The sequence below is a fragment of the Mizuhopecten yessoensis genome, unplaced genomic scaffold (assembly GCF_002113885.1).
Source record: "Mizuhopecten yessoensis strain PY_sf001 unplaced genomic scaffold, ASM211388v2 scaffold4223, whole genome shotgun sequence".
NCBI classification, from domain to species: Eukaryota; Metazoa; Mollusca; class Bivalvia; order Pectinida; family Pectinidae; genus Mizuhopecten; species Mizuhopecten yessoensis.
The window spans coordinates 232753-249127 of NW_018405437.1; the positions used below are offsets into that span (position 1 = coordinate 232753).

General features: G+C 35.6%; 1 protein-coding gene across 1 annotated transcript; it reads right to left on the bottom strand.

Moving 5' to 3' along the window:
* Nucleotides 1-1503: 1503 nt before the first annotated feature.
* On the bottom strand, nucleotides 1504-12262 carry LOC110448730 (uncharacterized transporter HI_0519-like). Its single transcript, XM_021495123.1, has 11 exons — nucleotides 12188-12262; nucleotides 11350-11859; nucleotides 10209-10353; nucleotides 9620-9811; nucleotides 9011-9172; nucleotides 8535-8660; nucleotides 6572-6699; nucleotides 5744-5912; nucleotides 3701-3958; nucleotides 3202-3382; nucleotides 1504-2437 (listed from the first exon to the last, which is right to left on the bottom strand). The coding sequence occupies exons 1-11, from the start codon at nucleotides 12211-12213 to the stop codon at nucleotides 2421-2423; spliced, it is 1914 nt and encodes a 637-aa protein (XP_021350798.1). The 5' UTR covers nucleotides 12214-12262; the 3' UTR covers nucleotides 1504-2420.
* Between the last annotated feature and the right edge of the window lie 4113 nt (nucleotides 12263-16375).

Consider the following 16375-nt stretch of genomic DNA (forward strand, 5'->3'; position numbering starts at 1 on the left):
TGGCATGGTTAACGTACTGTATAAAGACGACGTGGCATGGCTTATGTACTATATAAAGATCGGCGTGGTGTGGCTTATGTACTATATAAAGACGACGAGGCATGGCTTACGTACTATATAAAGACGACGTGGCATGGCTAACGTACTATATAAAGATCGGCGTGGTATGGCTTATGTACTATATAAAGACGACGAGTCATGGCTTACGTACTATATAAAGACGACATGGCATGGCTAACGTACTGTATAAAGACGACGTGGCATGGCTTATGTACTATATAAAGACGACGAGGCGTGGCTTACGTACTATATAAAGATCGGCTTGGTATGACTAACGTACTATATAAAGACGACATAGCATGGCATGACTAACGTACTATATAAAGACGACATGGCATGGCTAACGTACTATATAAAGACGACGAGGCATGGCTAACTTACTGTATAAAGACGACGTGGCATGGCTTTTGTACTATATAAAGACGACGAGGCGTGGCTTACGTACTATATAAAGATCGGCTTGGGATGACTAACGTACTATATAAAGACGACATGGCATGGCCAACGTACTATATAAAGACGACGAGGCATGCCTAACGTACTATATAAAGACGACATGGCATGGTTAACGTACTATATAAAGACGACGAGGCATTGCTAACGTACTGTATAAAGACGACGTGGCATGGCTTATGTACTATATAAAGACGACGAGTCATGGCTTACGTACTATATAAAGACGACATGGCATGGCATGACTAACGTACTATATAAAGACGACGTGGCATGGCTAACGTACTATATAAAGACGACGAGGCATGACTAACGTACTATATAAAGACGACGGGGCATGGCTAACGTACTATATAAAGACGACGAGGCATGGCTAACGTACTGTATAAAGACGACGTGGCATGGCTTACGTACTATATAAAGACGACGAAGCATGGCTAACGTACTGTAGAAAGACGACGAGGCATGGCTAACGTACTATATAAAGACGACGTGGCATGGCTATCGTACTTTATAAAGACGACGAGGCATGGCTTACGTACTATATAAAGACGACGTGGCATGGCTAACGTACTATATAAAGATCGGCGTGTAACACGCGATTTGTCGTTTAATGAGTATGTTGACGGTTAACAAGTCTGTATAGATCATTCATTATATATGCATCTATTCTTATATCATGACCTTGCAATACAATTTGATACACTTATATAACGTTCAATAGATTCAGTTTATTCACTTCTGTTGGCAGCGCAATCGTTTCTGAAACTTTTGCTTTTTATTTAAACGGGCGTTTTATTCTATAAAACGAGCAGCACTCTTTACGGTATTCACAGATCTTGTGGACATCTACTCTTACCCGATTACAGATGAGTATGTGGAATAAATAAAATGTAAGTTTTTCCTTATAAACAATATAGTATTTTATTACATTAATTTACATGTGATATCAAAATATACAATATTGTAAAAAGAAACATCAAACATATTATATTCATATCTACACACAATTTGAACCAGATGCAATGAAACACTGATATAGCCAGCAAATATTTCAAAACGTATACGTGTATGTCTTTTATATAAGACCTGGTGATATAAATGGTCAATCAATTCGCATGGTCATGCTGCTTATATCACAATGTTAGTGTTGAGGTCGTATGCTGATGGATAAATTTAAAATACACGTTTCTGAATTTGATGAGGTGATGCTACTCTGATTTGATCTGGATTTACATAGCGGTTATCGTCGATTAACCAGAGCTGTTGAGCAGAGGGGCCGCAGTGGTTAAGGCATCCGACATTATGCTACCACTAACCCTCCACCACTGGGCCACGGGCTCGAGGCATGCGTTGGGCAGTCGCTAGATACTGACCGTAGTTCATTTGGATTTATCCGGCAACTCCGGTTTTTCACCATCAGCAAACTCTTGCACGTCCTTAAACGACCATAGCTGTTAAAAGGACGTAACACACAAACAAAACCAACTAGTACCGCCTACTGTCCGGACACTGCTGGTCATATCCTCATTTAACTCTATCCTTGATCTCCCTGTTGATGTTTCATTTATCAATATTTTGCCCAGTTTTCGTCAATTGTTTTATATCTAATTGCGCTTCTGTTTCGTTAAATCGGTAATCTCTGTCTCCTTTGAAAAATAGAACACCAATTCTTCGTTTTCATTTAAGCATGAGTGTTCCATCTGATGAATATCAAAAAATATGTTTTTGTTAAATAATGTTTTTAGCATTATGCAAACAGTGTACATTTTGATGTAATTGAAACAGTATAAATTTTGTTTACCAATACATTTAACAGTACGGGTTTGCCATAAAATTAAGGTATTATTATTAGCAGTGAAGCGTATACAACAGTTTTACCAAGACAGGAACAAATGTTGTACTCGTCAGGCGAACAGTAATCCTGAAAACAAAGAAACAAACACAAATGTTTAACAGATTCCAAATACGTAAATATGTATACAGTTCGTGGAAAAGTTTGGTTTATAATTGTTTCCAGATCAGTGTTACTTGTTATTACGTTTTTAGATGAAGTATATACGTTGCAATATATTATATTGAAGCTTATCATATTTCGACGTTAGACGAGACTAATGTTTATCTTTTAATACTATCATGTCATTGGCCATGATAGAATACACACTCCTGTGAATATCGTTAATAGCACCAAGTGTGGACGAATGTGAGTTTGGTTTATGGTTAACTGTCCCATTAACAGCTAAGGTAATTAAAGGACGTGTCTTAATGTAGGTACACATTAGCGTTAATCTATCTCGTTATCATACACCCCGGATAACATTGTAAGGGAAGTACACCGAATCCACTTGTAGTCTGATGGCCTATAGCCACACATCCTGTGGATGATCACTTCCAATCTGCGCACTGATCCTGCACGAGGAACATCCTGCTTCCCGGACTATATATGACTTGATCATGCTGCACTTGTAATAGTATTTTGAACTTTATATCATGAAAATCGTAACTGCCCTATAACATTCGCTCTATACACCATATCCCAACATCACTGCTTACTGAAACATGCATATATTTTACTTAGTATTCTATATATCCCAATGATACTGTATGGAACTGCAGTAACACTCTTCTTGGTAGATTACGAACGTATGTCGCGGATTATATAGGAGAAATATGACTATACATACATACCAGCTACACAAGCGGTTAGATAACTGGCTATCGTTCCAGCTATAAGTCCTCTCATTGCCAACTTGGACAGTTCACCGACTCGCCCGGGGGCGAGGACCGCAAATGATCCGAGGGTTATTCCAACAGAAGGCATGCTAGCGAATCCACACATGGCATATGTGGTGATTAGCTCTGAGCGGTCCTGGTAAAAGAAAAAGGACCAAACAATCATATACTCTACATAACTCTCATTTAAAATGACTAAATGTTTAGATGAAGATGAATGGACTACAGAAAAATATGTTTGCCTCATTAAAAATGTTATTTTAGAAACTACGTTAAAAAATACACTATCACATAACGGCGGGAAAGTTACAATAAAAATGGAAGCTACATAGATATTTATTATGCATAATAGCGTTTAGGGAATTCAGTTACAGTACACCTCAATATCTATATTGAATAAATAAGACAAAAAAAAAACACCCAAGCTTCTGCTTCATAATTTTTTCAAAATTACCGTCAGAATTCCGTTTTCTAGCGTCAGGTTCCAGTTCGGAAGAAATATGTCGCCGCTAGAGGTCAGCACTGTGTTGTTGTATATTTCATTATATTCGTTGTATTTCTCCTTGTTTGTAAAGTACGTTCCCATTTGCAAGTAACCAAGGGCGACGGTTGCAAACATGCGCACACCCAACATTTCGGCAACTTTCAGACAATCAATAGCATCAATTCCCATGATGAACGCCAATGGCCAAAGACAATAGGAAAATATTTTCTGAAATATATTAGCACTTAATATTTCATGTATTTTGTTTTACTGCTTATATGATAAAATAATAGTGAGGAAGGTACAAACACCCCACTAAATACCTCAAATAAACGGTTAGTCCAAAATATGAACAGTGACATATAGGATACATAAGTACCAAACATGCAAAGGAGCATAGGAAAACAAATCAGACAAGCGGTCACCTGAGTAATATCATAGGTACTGGTAGCTTAATTTTATTGTTTAGATGTGATGTGGAAATCAACATGTAAACTAAGTGAAATACAATACTTGTCATGTCATCAAAGGATAAGAAGTTAAAAATAGTTGTAAATGTTCCCTTTGGGGCCCCGCTCTAACCCCTGGGGATGGGGCAGGAATTCCAAGTTTTCAATGTGATACCGTCATCCACCAAAGATGATTCTGACCAAGTAAAAATAATTTCCAACAGAAAATTGTCAAAATATACCCAAAAGTGTTGTTTCCCTATATAAACTATAGTAAACTTTATCCCCTCCCCAAGGGAGAACGGAAAGCTCGGGGGTCCTGAAATTTACAATTTAAATAAAGCCCCTGATGATCTTTCCATCCATGCAGAGAAAATGACTGTAATACATCTGAGTCTGGAGAAGAAGATTTTTGAAATATTGGCTAATTTTCCCTTTTGGGCCCCGCCCTGGCCCCTAGGGTTGGGGTAGGGATCCCGATTTTACAATTTAAAACAATCTTCCTCTTCCAAGGATAATTCTCATCAAGGAGAAATAATTTCCAACAGAAAATTGTCAAACTATACCCAAAAGTGTTGTTTCCCTATATGAACTAAAGTAAACTTTACCCCCTCCCCAAGAGAGAACGGATAGCTCGGGGGCCCTGAAATTTACAATTTAAATAAAGCCCGTGATGATCTTTCCATCCATACAGAGAAAATGACTGTAATACCTCTGAGTCTGAAGAAGAAGATTTTTGAAATATTGGTTAATTTTCCCTTTGGGGGCCCGCCCTGGCCCCAGGGGTTGGGGTAGGAATCCCAATTTCACAATTTGGTAGCCCCATCTACCAAGGATGATTCTGACCAAGTTTGAAAAAATTCCATCCACTGGTTCTTGAGAAGAAGTTGATAATGTAAAAGTTTACGCACGACGCACGACGGACGACGGACGACGACGGACGGAAAGTGGTTGGATTAGGTCACTTGAGCAAAGCTCAGGTGACCTAAAAAAGACAAACCTTACCCAACCCACGATAAAAACTATGAAGACGATCACTCGAAAAACCCCACTAAAGATCACGTAGACTCATCTAGGTGAATATGTAATAAAGACACTAGACCTACACAGACGAAACTAGGTGGATATGCCAAACTCAAAAAGAAAACAAAAACACTCGTAGAATAAACTAGCTATGCAAACAAGCTGCGTATCAAAACCCCAACATAAAACAAAATTGACGAATACCAACAAAATCTCGTCAAACACGAAGTGGGCAATTGTAGGTGTATAGCATACACCCTCCCCAAAATCAATTGCATCAATACCGAATCGAACCAATAGAAAATCACACCGTATTTAATTGAAAGGTATTGTTAAATTACATAAAAACACATCAACAGTTACACCCTTCAAAACGTTTCCTGATAATTTCCGGAAATGCCACGCCCAATTCAAATTATTTATATATGAGAGAGACTGAATGTTTGTAATATTAAGATTTAAGTACATATTGAAACATTGTCATTCGGTAAATATAAAAGTCAAATTAATTTGACTACTGTTTTTTTTCTGATTTGCTCACCTGGAGTGTGAGCTCTTCCACTCCCGCCCTGTCTCCAAACCACGTGATTGAAGCATTGACAAATGCAAAGAGGGATATATAAATGAGGAGGTTTACGAGGACGTTCACCATGAGCTGTAGGCCCTGCATTCCACCTAATGACAGGGCTTGCATCAAACTCTTGGTACCACTACAACAGAGGTTTTGACAGTGTTATCTTTTCAAAAATGATTCATTTTTAATGAAATTCAATCGAGCTGGTAAACGATATCATATTTGTGGTAAAAATTAGTAATCGTTACTCACATATAACGGCAGGATATTATGATATATAAATATAAATATATACTTTTACTGGTTTGAAACACGATTCCAGTCTAGGTTTTTTCCCTGGTCAGATAATTGAACAGCTACATGGAAAAAGTAAAGTGTATGTAACAATGATATGCAACAACAACAATAACAACAACAACAACAACAACTTATATCGTCGCCTAAACTTTATATTAGTGAAAAGAAACAGAATTTGGTGGCTTTGAACGCCGCGAATAAGCATTTTCAGGTTGACAAGGGCCAATCAGGACGGTATTGTCAAACTATCGCCCTGATTGATCGATCCATGTTGATATATTTCACTGAGTGAAAAGCTCTTATTTCATAACTGTCACCAAGTGAATGATATTACTTTTATCAGCTATATACAATTATGTGTACAACCTTAATAAACAGAGAAAAAAAAATGTATTTTATTCATTAAAAATAAAAAAAAACATTACGCACGTGTCTCGTGGTTATTAATATTTACTTGTTGTCAATCAACAGTGGCTGTACTCTAACACTCCGACATACCTCTTGGTTCCCACGACACAGATTTTAGTGTCGTCCTTGCCCGTTTCGGATGGATACACCATTTTGGACGCCACCAAAGCTGCTGGTGCAGACATGACTGATGCTGTCAAAAGATATTCGACAGGTACCTACAATGAAAAGACTATAATGTCATGTTTTCTTCTTCTTTGAGTTAGAAAGCTTAAAGGACGCTCGTGCTACCAGACATGTGAGAGGGCCTGTAGTTTGGTGATGGTTTTGGGTGGTGTTGGTGTATTCTAATGAAGATGTTATATTATCCTTGAAGCAATACAGATCGCCATCGTGAGTTGAAAATAACATTACCGTAAACAAACAGAAGCGTGCTATAGTGGCTGTCGGAAGTCTTTGATCAGCATACAACAATACGTATTGGCAGACTGTACATCGATGTAATAGGCTGTATTATAATATATGGTGTGCCGTTTTACAATTGATATTATAGATCGTAATGTAATTGTATACTATACATCTAACTGTATTATACTGTGCTATCAGTACTTATAGTGGAGGACATTTCATTAAAGTATATTGTACAACACTATTTACAATTGTACGGATACAATGTGCAGTCCTATGGTAATGTATGTATGTTTTCTCTCCGACGTGATATAAAACACAAGGAATAGAGAATCTAAATATGTGCCATTGTATGAGCAAACTGGCATTTGGGTTTTTTTTTTACAAATGAAAAAACAAAAAGCATTTCTAAAGACACACACGGTAACGTGATGGCATCTCATTTTAACTGAGTGATGTTTACCCGGTAAATGTTTTTTAAGCTGAACATTATAATGGACAGCAAAGCAAATCAATGATTGCCAGATTTGTAATATAGATGTGTGACTTTGAAACTGGCTGATTACAATTGTAACAACCACGACGGTTGATGTTTACTTCTATGATATTGTTGGGAATGCTCCCTATTGCCCCGTCGATAGCAATGTGAAATATAACAGTAGCCAAAATAATTAAGAACGATTTTCTACAAGCTTTTCTAACAAGGTTGACCTTATTCTCAAATCACAACAATTGGTAAATGTTATGGGTATGGATGTATGCAAATGGTAAAGGCTGTATTATCAAGAAAAGAATAAAAAGTGAGCAATCAATTTAGACATTTACCACACACATCCGAAATGGATAATCTTAAACAATGGTTCTCCTGTAAGCTGCTCTTTCTGTCTTTAATTTCTTTCCTTTATGGTTTGTATGGGGTTTAACATTCTCGCAACATCTACGATCATATAAAAACCGATATGCAAATAATTTTGTATCATCAGCAATAGTTCAGCATATGTACATGTTAACATACCAATGCTACTAAGTGTTATATTTTTCACACAACACTCATTTCTCTATGTTCATTTCGTTGGTTCTAAAGAACCAGGATGCTGTGAACAAAGGATCAATGTAAGTCGGAAGTATGCAGTGTCTTCATATATTTCTTACTCTTTAGAGTGTCTCAGGTTGTGTGTCGGATAAGCGTCGATATAAAACATAAGTTGAATGGTCAAGAAAGTGCTGCGATTGGTCAGTTGACCAAATAACAACTCTGACCAATCGAATAAGTAACGAACATGCAACACACCAACAACATCAATGACGTCACAAACATGTGTACTTTCAGGTAAAATATATACACGAACTCTTACGTGTAACTATATATATAGAGGGAAAAAATAAGATTAACGACCGACTAAAAAACTAGCTGCTTTCACCCTTCACATGGCTCTTCAGGTTCAATCTGAAGAGCCCTGTGAAGGGTGAAAGCAGCTAGTTTTTTAGTCGGTCGTTAATCTTATTTTTCCATATTTACTTCCTTCACATGGAAATTTAATCCCTTTTTATCATATACATATACATATAACGAACACAAAATAAACATAGGGTTACAAACATGTATATAAAGCAGGAGAAACGAACAGAAATTGTGTAGACGTACCCCGAAATTGGAGAAAAGGACGAGAGCGGAGCCGGCTATGGAAGACAATCCATTTGTGTAAATACAAAAGATGTGGGACGTAGATAGCGAGTCTATGTACTCACTGATGACCATCAATGATTCGATCTACAGCAGATGTAACGATAAATGTGAAAAAATGAAGCTGGATGTCTTAACTTCAATCAGCAGCATATTGTAATTAATTCCTTTGGTTATTTCTCTTAATATCAGCTCTATAAAATTATGTGATCTGAATGCCTTATTTAATAATTTAAAGATTAATTTCCTTCGAAATTATTGAAATTATTTGACAGATGAAGCATTTTCCGTAGAAATATATTCGCGTATACATCGCTTGCAAATATACAAAAAATTAGAACTACATGAAGTAAAAAAAGAATAATAGTATTTCCTATGCTAGCAGTAGCTGTTGAAATAATTTGATATCACTAATAATTTAATGTATTCATACATACCCCACTCATGAATATATTCGTTGCAGCGTTCATGGATTCCACCGGATTCGTTTGTAGACAGTAACCAAGAAAACCGCCAAGGTTTGAGATGATGAAGGCCAAAACGCCAAGGTAGGATAAAACAGCAATGGCAGAACAAAACACAATCACAGAGGGAACAACCTATAGCAGGATAACATATAAAATATAATACGGGGACCTTTTTTGATATGTTATATAGATGTTTCATACAAGTTGGGGTATTAGCTGATAACCCTCATGTAACTTAAGAATAGTGTAATATGGACCCAAAATGGAATATGTTTTCAAAAAATATATTGAAGGGTAAGGTATATATAAACCGTTTCATAACGTTACATATTGTCAACATGTCGGTACAACAGATAACTTTTGCCTAAACTAGTATATCATGCAAACCATACAAGAAAATTATTTCGGTTGTAAAGCTACGGCCAACCTCGGGGACTGATAGTCTACCTTGTTACGTCAAAATGATAACTGGAAATATGATAGAATGAACATTTAACCATGACCGTTTCGTCCATTTAGGGATCACCAGTATTACTTCAGGTTACTCCAATTTGTAAAATTATTCTGATAACAACTGACCTTGAATATCAAATTGAATTCCTTGTATCTTTTACTGAAAATGAAAGCTGAACCGGTGTCGGAGAAAGCAATGAATTCCAAAAATCTGTCCGTTGTCCAGTTCACAGCACCGATGCCCCATTCTGTGCGGAGAATGATCAGAGCGAAACCAAACTCGAGTGACAGTCCCCAAAACACTGTATGCCAGTTAATCTGTAACGATTTCAATAGTACAATGCTACTCTCCTGTAATAATTATTGTTGTTATTGGCAAGTATGGTGCCCCGGGTTTCAGTGTTACCTAACAGTACCTAACTGTCAAAGTTCTTTTTTGTATCCTTTTCCCAATAACAAAAATAGATAGATATCGTGAGATAAAATTGATAAACTGATGTTATTTAATAAGAAATAAATTTCGGTAAAAAATATTAAGTTAGACAGATCGACTAACAGTATAAAACACTTATTTACATGATATGTTGTTTTGTTTTGTAAAGATACAAGCTTCCGAGTGATCTAGATAATTGGTCTTTGGAAGTTTACCTTGAATTCATATTAAGTTATTTACATGCGTGAAATATAAATTAACCTACATCATATCTTAACTTACATTTGCCTTGTTATTTGACATGAGGAAAAGGATGAAGATGAAGACGAATATCCCGCCGAGTGAGACGAGGTTTCTTGGTCTAGTTTGTATAACTGCTAACCCTATGTAGACTGCAATAAGCGTCAGCACCACAAAGTACAACGTCCTAGACGGAATAAAGGTAAATAGATTTCGTATGTTATCCTCACACTTCGTACTTCATTCCTAGAAAGGTGCTTGTAAGAAGGAGCTTTGTCCCGGATTTTGAGTTTTTCACGTAGATTACAGATTTTACAGAATATCACATACTTACATTATTTACATGTTACTTATACATACATTTTTTGCCACTTGTGTATTCTTTGCATGTGTCAATTGAATATGTTAAAAAGAAATTACATGCTTATCAAATAGGAAAAAACCTAGACTTCCAATATAATATGCTCCCAAATAAACAACTAAGGAACAAGGACTTTTATGAGCTCAAACAATAGAATATAAAAAATATAAAATGAAATTGTTTTAGATATTAATAAAACCATCTCTGTTCCTCGTGTAAGTAACTTGTCTACACCAAAGCGGGCAGAGTGGGGTTATACAAAGTGCTGTATCCACGATTGTATCTGTCAGCTGACGGAAACGCATCATGTAGGACCTATTTAGTTGATAGATTGCCAAAGTATAAATATAATTTTATGTAAACTGTTCTACAATTCACGTCTGCCGCAGGCAAGGTTAATCTAGTAGTGTATGTATGTTTTATTATATACATGATTTATATCAGATATTGCTCATCTTTAACACTTATGTAATAGATGTACGCCCGGCCAATGACAGATCATGAACAATTCATACCAGCACGAGTAAATTGTATTTAATACCTAAATGTTTGATAAAAGAGAAACAGCAACATTTTGATTAATATTTACTAACGGGAGGTATATAAACATGATAATCATACAGCATATGTGTTTCTCTCAAACCATTCATGCAGAACAGGGAATTCTATCGGGTCCATGAGGTCAAACAACTCTTAATTCGACGTTATCAATATGTTTAACATTGGAAACGATTATAATGTGTAACTTAACTATGTCTTATATAACTGAATATTGATGAAGCATGTACTAGTTTTTATTATTACAAAAACAATAATACTCACCATCTTACTATTTTTTTCGCCTTGGTAATATTTTCAGGATTCTTTGATCCAAGTGATTTTTTAAATGCCCTGTACAAAGATACGTTTTTGATAATTCCCCAGCCAAGGTACATCAGTAACAATATAGTACAAACCAACAATCGCAAGGATCCCTCGTCTCCAAACCGGAAACTGAGAGAGTACGCAACATATGCTAGGAACAACAGCAGTAAAATACTGTATGTTATTGTTTTCAATATCTTTTGGTGCTTTAAAATAACAACCCGGATTCCGTAAATTATCTTGTCGATGAATAAAACTTTCTCTGCTATTACTAGACCATCTTCTGTCGGCATTTGGTCTGGATCTTCTAATTCATATGCTTGCGGTATTACAACATCTGATTGGGAGTCGACAGAAGACATTCCTCTTACGTCAGGGTCAAGTTTATTTAAAGGAATGGTGGCTATTGGGATTCCATTGTCTAAACATCTGTGTCTTGACGGATTAAGGTCGACGTTCGTGGTTTTACTGTGGTAATAAATGTGCATTTTAGTGACATAGACAACAGAAATAGCACAGCGTAAACACAACAGGTCCTAATGTGAGTGTAATATTTGTACATAAAAACACTGAACAGAGATCAAAATTATAGGAACCTCATTATGAATCCAGATGGAAATGCATTTTTGTATAACATGCACCACATCAAATCTCCGTAAAATTCATCAAAGCACATATGAGAATAGGTACTGACATTTCATGAATGGTACCGCATCATCACAAAAATATATATCATGAATGTGTTAAGGTATATAGTACGTAAATATTCAAATAAATTATTGTAACCCATAGTTACCCTTTACGTAGATGCTGTATATCCATGCTGACGGTTTGCTGCGGTGTGTCGCTTTCCCATGAACTACCACATCTGACAAACACCATATAACTAGTGGTTTTATCCTATGTTTGGTAGTTTTGATGTAAGACGTGTTTTGCCCTAAAGCAATGCATGTCACTTTAACTACAGTATGTCGTGTCATTGTTGGTTAATTCGTAAATGGAAAAACTCCTCAAATGAAAGCATCGTATTCATCATGATGTGCTGTGTTTTTGTCATAGCTATGTAAATTCTGGGATCAGTGACCTGGAACGATGATGCTATTACATCATATGTCTAAATCAGTAGCCATAAAATATATAAATAAAATGCCCCTAATATATTACTTATGATAGATATATTTACCTGTATGTTTAGGTTGCTGCTCAGCAGTTTAAAACTTTTTTTAAAACGTTTTTCTTTGGACACTTTTTTCCATATAATGTCGAATATATCCTACAGATAAGACAGGAATGTATGTGTTTTTAATGAAAAGTACAATACATGAAAGAGTATATTTTCTCTAAGTATATTATCAAAAATGAAATATGTTTTATTCAAATAAAAGTTTCACTTGAAGTTATTTTTTACCAGATTGTATTTACTAAAATCTTCATCATTTACGTGTATGCATGTTGACATTGTATTCACATATCACACTTTTTCGACACCGTATTGTTAAAATGATATTTTATGCATGCGTGTGTGCTGAAGATGTATTGTGTTCTGTTGGAAGTGGGACCTTGCTTCCAACGGTATCACTTATAGTGCCACCTCACTTGAATACTACAGCACAGATATAGCTACATCCACCATAGACAATTTTATACTATAATTGGGTTTTTGGAGTTATCTTACATAATGAGGTAATGAGTTGTTGCTCACGATGATTTGGGTCACTGTACCCTGTAGTTTTCCATTCCAATCAGCAATTAAGGAAATTGGTATTTTTAGTAAAATTCCGTCCTTTTCATGCATGTCATATCAATAAGTGAAAGTATATCAAAGCATTTTCGAATTCTAGGCTATTATTTCCTGTCGTATTCATACAAGTTCATCAAATTGAATATGCCTAGACAATAACTAGAAACTTCGGCAAGATCACTTCAGTGAGGACCGATAACAAAAACCTAGCTTACACGATCACTTCAGTCAGGACTGGTCACAAAAACCTAACTAACTCGATCACTTCAGTCAGGACTGGTCACAAAAACCTAGCTTACGCGATCACTTCAGTCAGCACTTGTCACAAAAACCCTAACTTACTCGATCACTTCAGTCAGGACTGGTCACAAACAATTGACTTACACGATCACTTCAGTCAGGACTGGTCACAAAAACCTAGTTTACTCGATTTCATTTCAAATCAATTTTATTGTATTCAAAAACACAATTGGATTAGACACAGGCATTGCCTTTAAAAGCCCTTTCCAGAGAAAATACACAATTTCATACATTCATACATTGTATATACATATATATAGAGAGAGAGAGTATTATAGAGAAGATGTAGTATATGTTCGAATTAATAGGAGAATACTAGAACCATTTAATACATGTTCACAGAAAATAATAATTAGAATATCATAGATTTTAACATTTCAATTAATATAGTCTATTCACTTCAGTTATTAATAGCCTAGTGTTTGGTTGGAGGCACTTCAAAGACACTGTCACTATACACAGTGCCATCCTTCCCAATTACACCAGAGTTATTGTTATAAAATAGTTTACTCGATCACTTCAGTAAGGACTGGTCACAAAAACCTATCTTACTCGATCACTTCAGCCAGGACTGGTCACAAAAACCTACCTTACTCGATCACTTCAGTCAGGACTGGTCACAAAAACCTACCTTACTCGATCACTTCAGTCAGGACTGGTCAAAAATACCTACCTTACTGGATCACTTCAGTCAGGATTGGTCACAAAAACCTTGCTTATGACTGGTTATAAAAACCTGATAATTATATGGTAACGTCTGGACTTTCATTTTCTGACAGTTTGCAGTCAACTTGGAATAAAGTTCTGATAAATTGTCTAATAATGTCGGATAAATTGAATTCTCGGATATTGATCACACACATAGTATATGGCATGACATGGACAAAACTGATAATATCATCACAGCTTATCAATGAAAAGCGACGCTGATAGCATTGACTCGTTCTGATACTGTGCAAACTGTATATTTGATAGCATGCGTTAAAGGTGTCTTAAGTCGGAAATATAATTTTCAATCATTAACAATCTTATATTGTCATCTCGTACCTGACGCTGTGCATAAAGACTGATTTATAAATACACAGTGTCACGATGCCCTTAAGTATGTACTTCGTAAAAACGTTACGATTTATTTATTAATTCATTATAGGTCAGGACGTGGTGGCATATACCCAGGAGAGGACTGCGGGAGTACCCACAAACAACTGGAGCTAAGTAGTCTTTAGACACCATTTTGAAAAAAACGTCATATTACATGTGTATATGTTTATTTGTAACACTATTTGAAATATAGTCTGATATAGCCAAACATTGTATCGCCATAAAGGGTTTAATAGTTAAACTTCATTTTGCATTTCTACATGTATTTCGGAATATTTTATACATGGATTGTGATACTTTCGACCCCCGGTATCACGGATGAGTCAGACATGGACGAGATTACCATATGAGGAAATACATGTTTATCTTGTTTGGCCTAGTTTCTACATCGATTTACAAATTGTATTATTTTAATGATTGCTTATTACCTTATTTCTAGTGATTATTTTGTGTCATCAGATATTTAATCTTGCTGGTTAACTTTAGCCTATGTACCAAAAATGTATTCTTCGACGGTTTGCATAAAAATTTGAAATAAACAAAAAAAAGAAAAAGAAAATAGTTAACGCTATAAACGAACATTTAGGCAAATAAGCTATAATTTTGATTAGTGACAGTATTATTTCATGTAAATATGCATTAAATTGATTTTCTAGTTACATTTACGGGGCAAAGCGTAAGGTACCAGCAAGTACGGTTCACTAGCAGTAAACAGTAACGCGAGCTTGCAAAACCTGTTGACTGGTTCTAACATTAACCCAAAACTATAAACTATTGGAGCATTGAGTATGTCCACCCATCTTTAAAATTATCAACCAAAAATGTAATGCAAGCTTCTAATGTTACTGAAATCTAAACGTTCCCTCCATATATTTACACACTTTCTAGTTACAAGACATTAAATATAGTATACAATTGTAGTCTTTTAGCGGTGTTTTCATGGCAATTCAAATTACCTGTAAGGGCAATTCCCATTCAAAATTTAGATGTTATGCATGCTTGCACAATAAATTAGCTGCATATTATGCCGCGTATTCTTGCTTAAAATGTTTAGTTGCTCTAGAAGTAAATACAAATATGCTGCGAGTTTGTGCTGTTTTACTTCTCTTCCTGGAATTTACAAGCTTGTTGCAAGACCATTTATACTCTGTATCCACCATGTCAGCAGACAGTATTAGGAAGTCGTGTTTTCATGCTCTACATTGGGTGTAAAGAATTTGTGATGTGAAGTATTTCCCCGTTTGTATCCGCCATCTGAACCGATAGTCAAACTAACATTTATTATATTATATATAATTGGTTAACTACATAACATGTTCAGTAGGTTCACGTCAGCAAAACTGGTATCTCATGTTTTGCAAATATGTTAACATAATTTGGTGCTAGTTACTCTTATAATGTTCAAAGTTATGTCTCCATTATTTCTTGCAACTTTGGACGGCAATAAAAAAATCTTGTTATGTACATGCATGTTCTTAAATAAATTGCCCCCTATAGAGACCACAAAACAATACGAAGTTCAATCCATATATTTTTAATGAGGAATGGTCAATCATTTCTAGTTCCTGTGAATGTCTTAAACACATGGACGATTACCTGTCACTGTGTTTATAACATCGGTCTTTAAAATAGAATCATAAACATCCTCATTTTTACAAACTACTCTTTAATGATCATAAAATGCATATTTAATAGTAAAATATGTGTGATAAATAGAGCTACGTGGCAAGATATAATTTTATAGATAATATTCTATATATAATATTCTATATATTTTCATTTTCCTTTTTTCTCCTCCAAAATGACCGCTCTGGAATTTTTTTCCCAAATTTAAACAAGTAA

Excerpts from the sequence above, each read along its gene's own strand:
- LOC110448730 (XM_021495123.1), bottom strand. The coding sequence starts at position 12,213 with ATGGATATACAGCATCTACGTAAAGG. Across the intron at positions 9,812-10,208 it reads TGTCAAATAACAAGGCAAAT|ATTAACTGGCATACAGTGTT; the intron begins GTAAGTTAAGAT and ends AAATCGTTACAG. Across the intron at positions 8,661-9,010 it reads CGAATATATTCATGAGTGGG|ATCGAATCATTGATGGTCAT; the intron begins GTATGTATGAAT and ends CATCTGCTGTAG.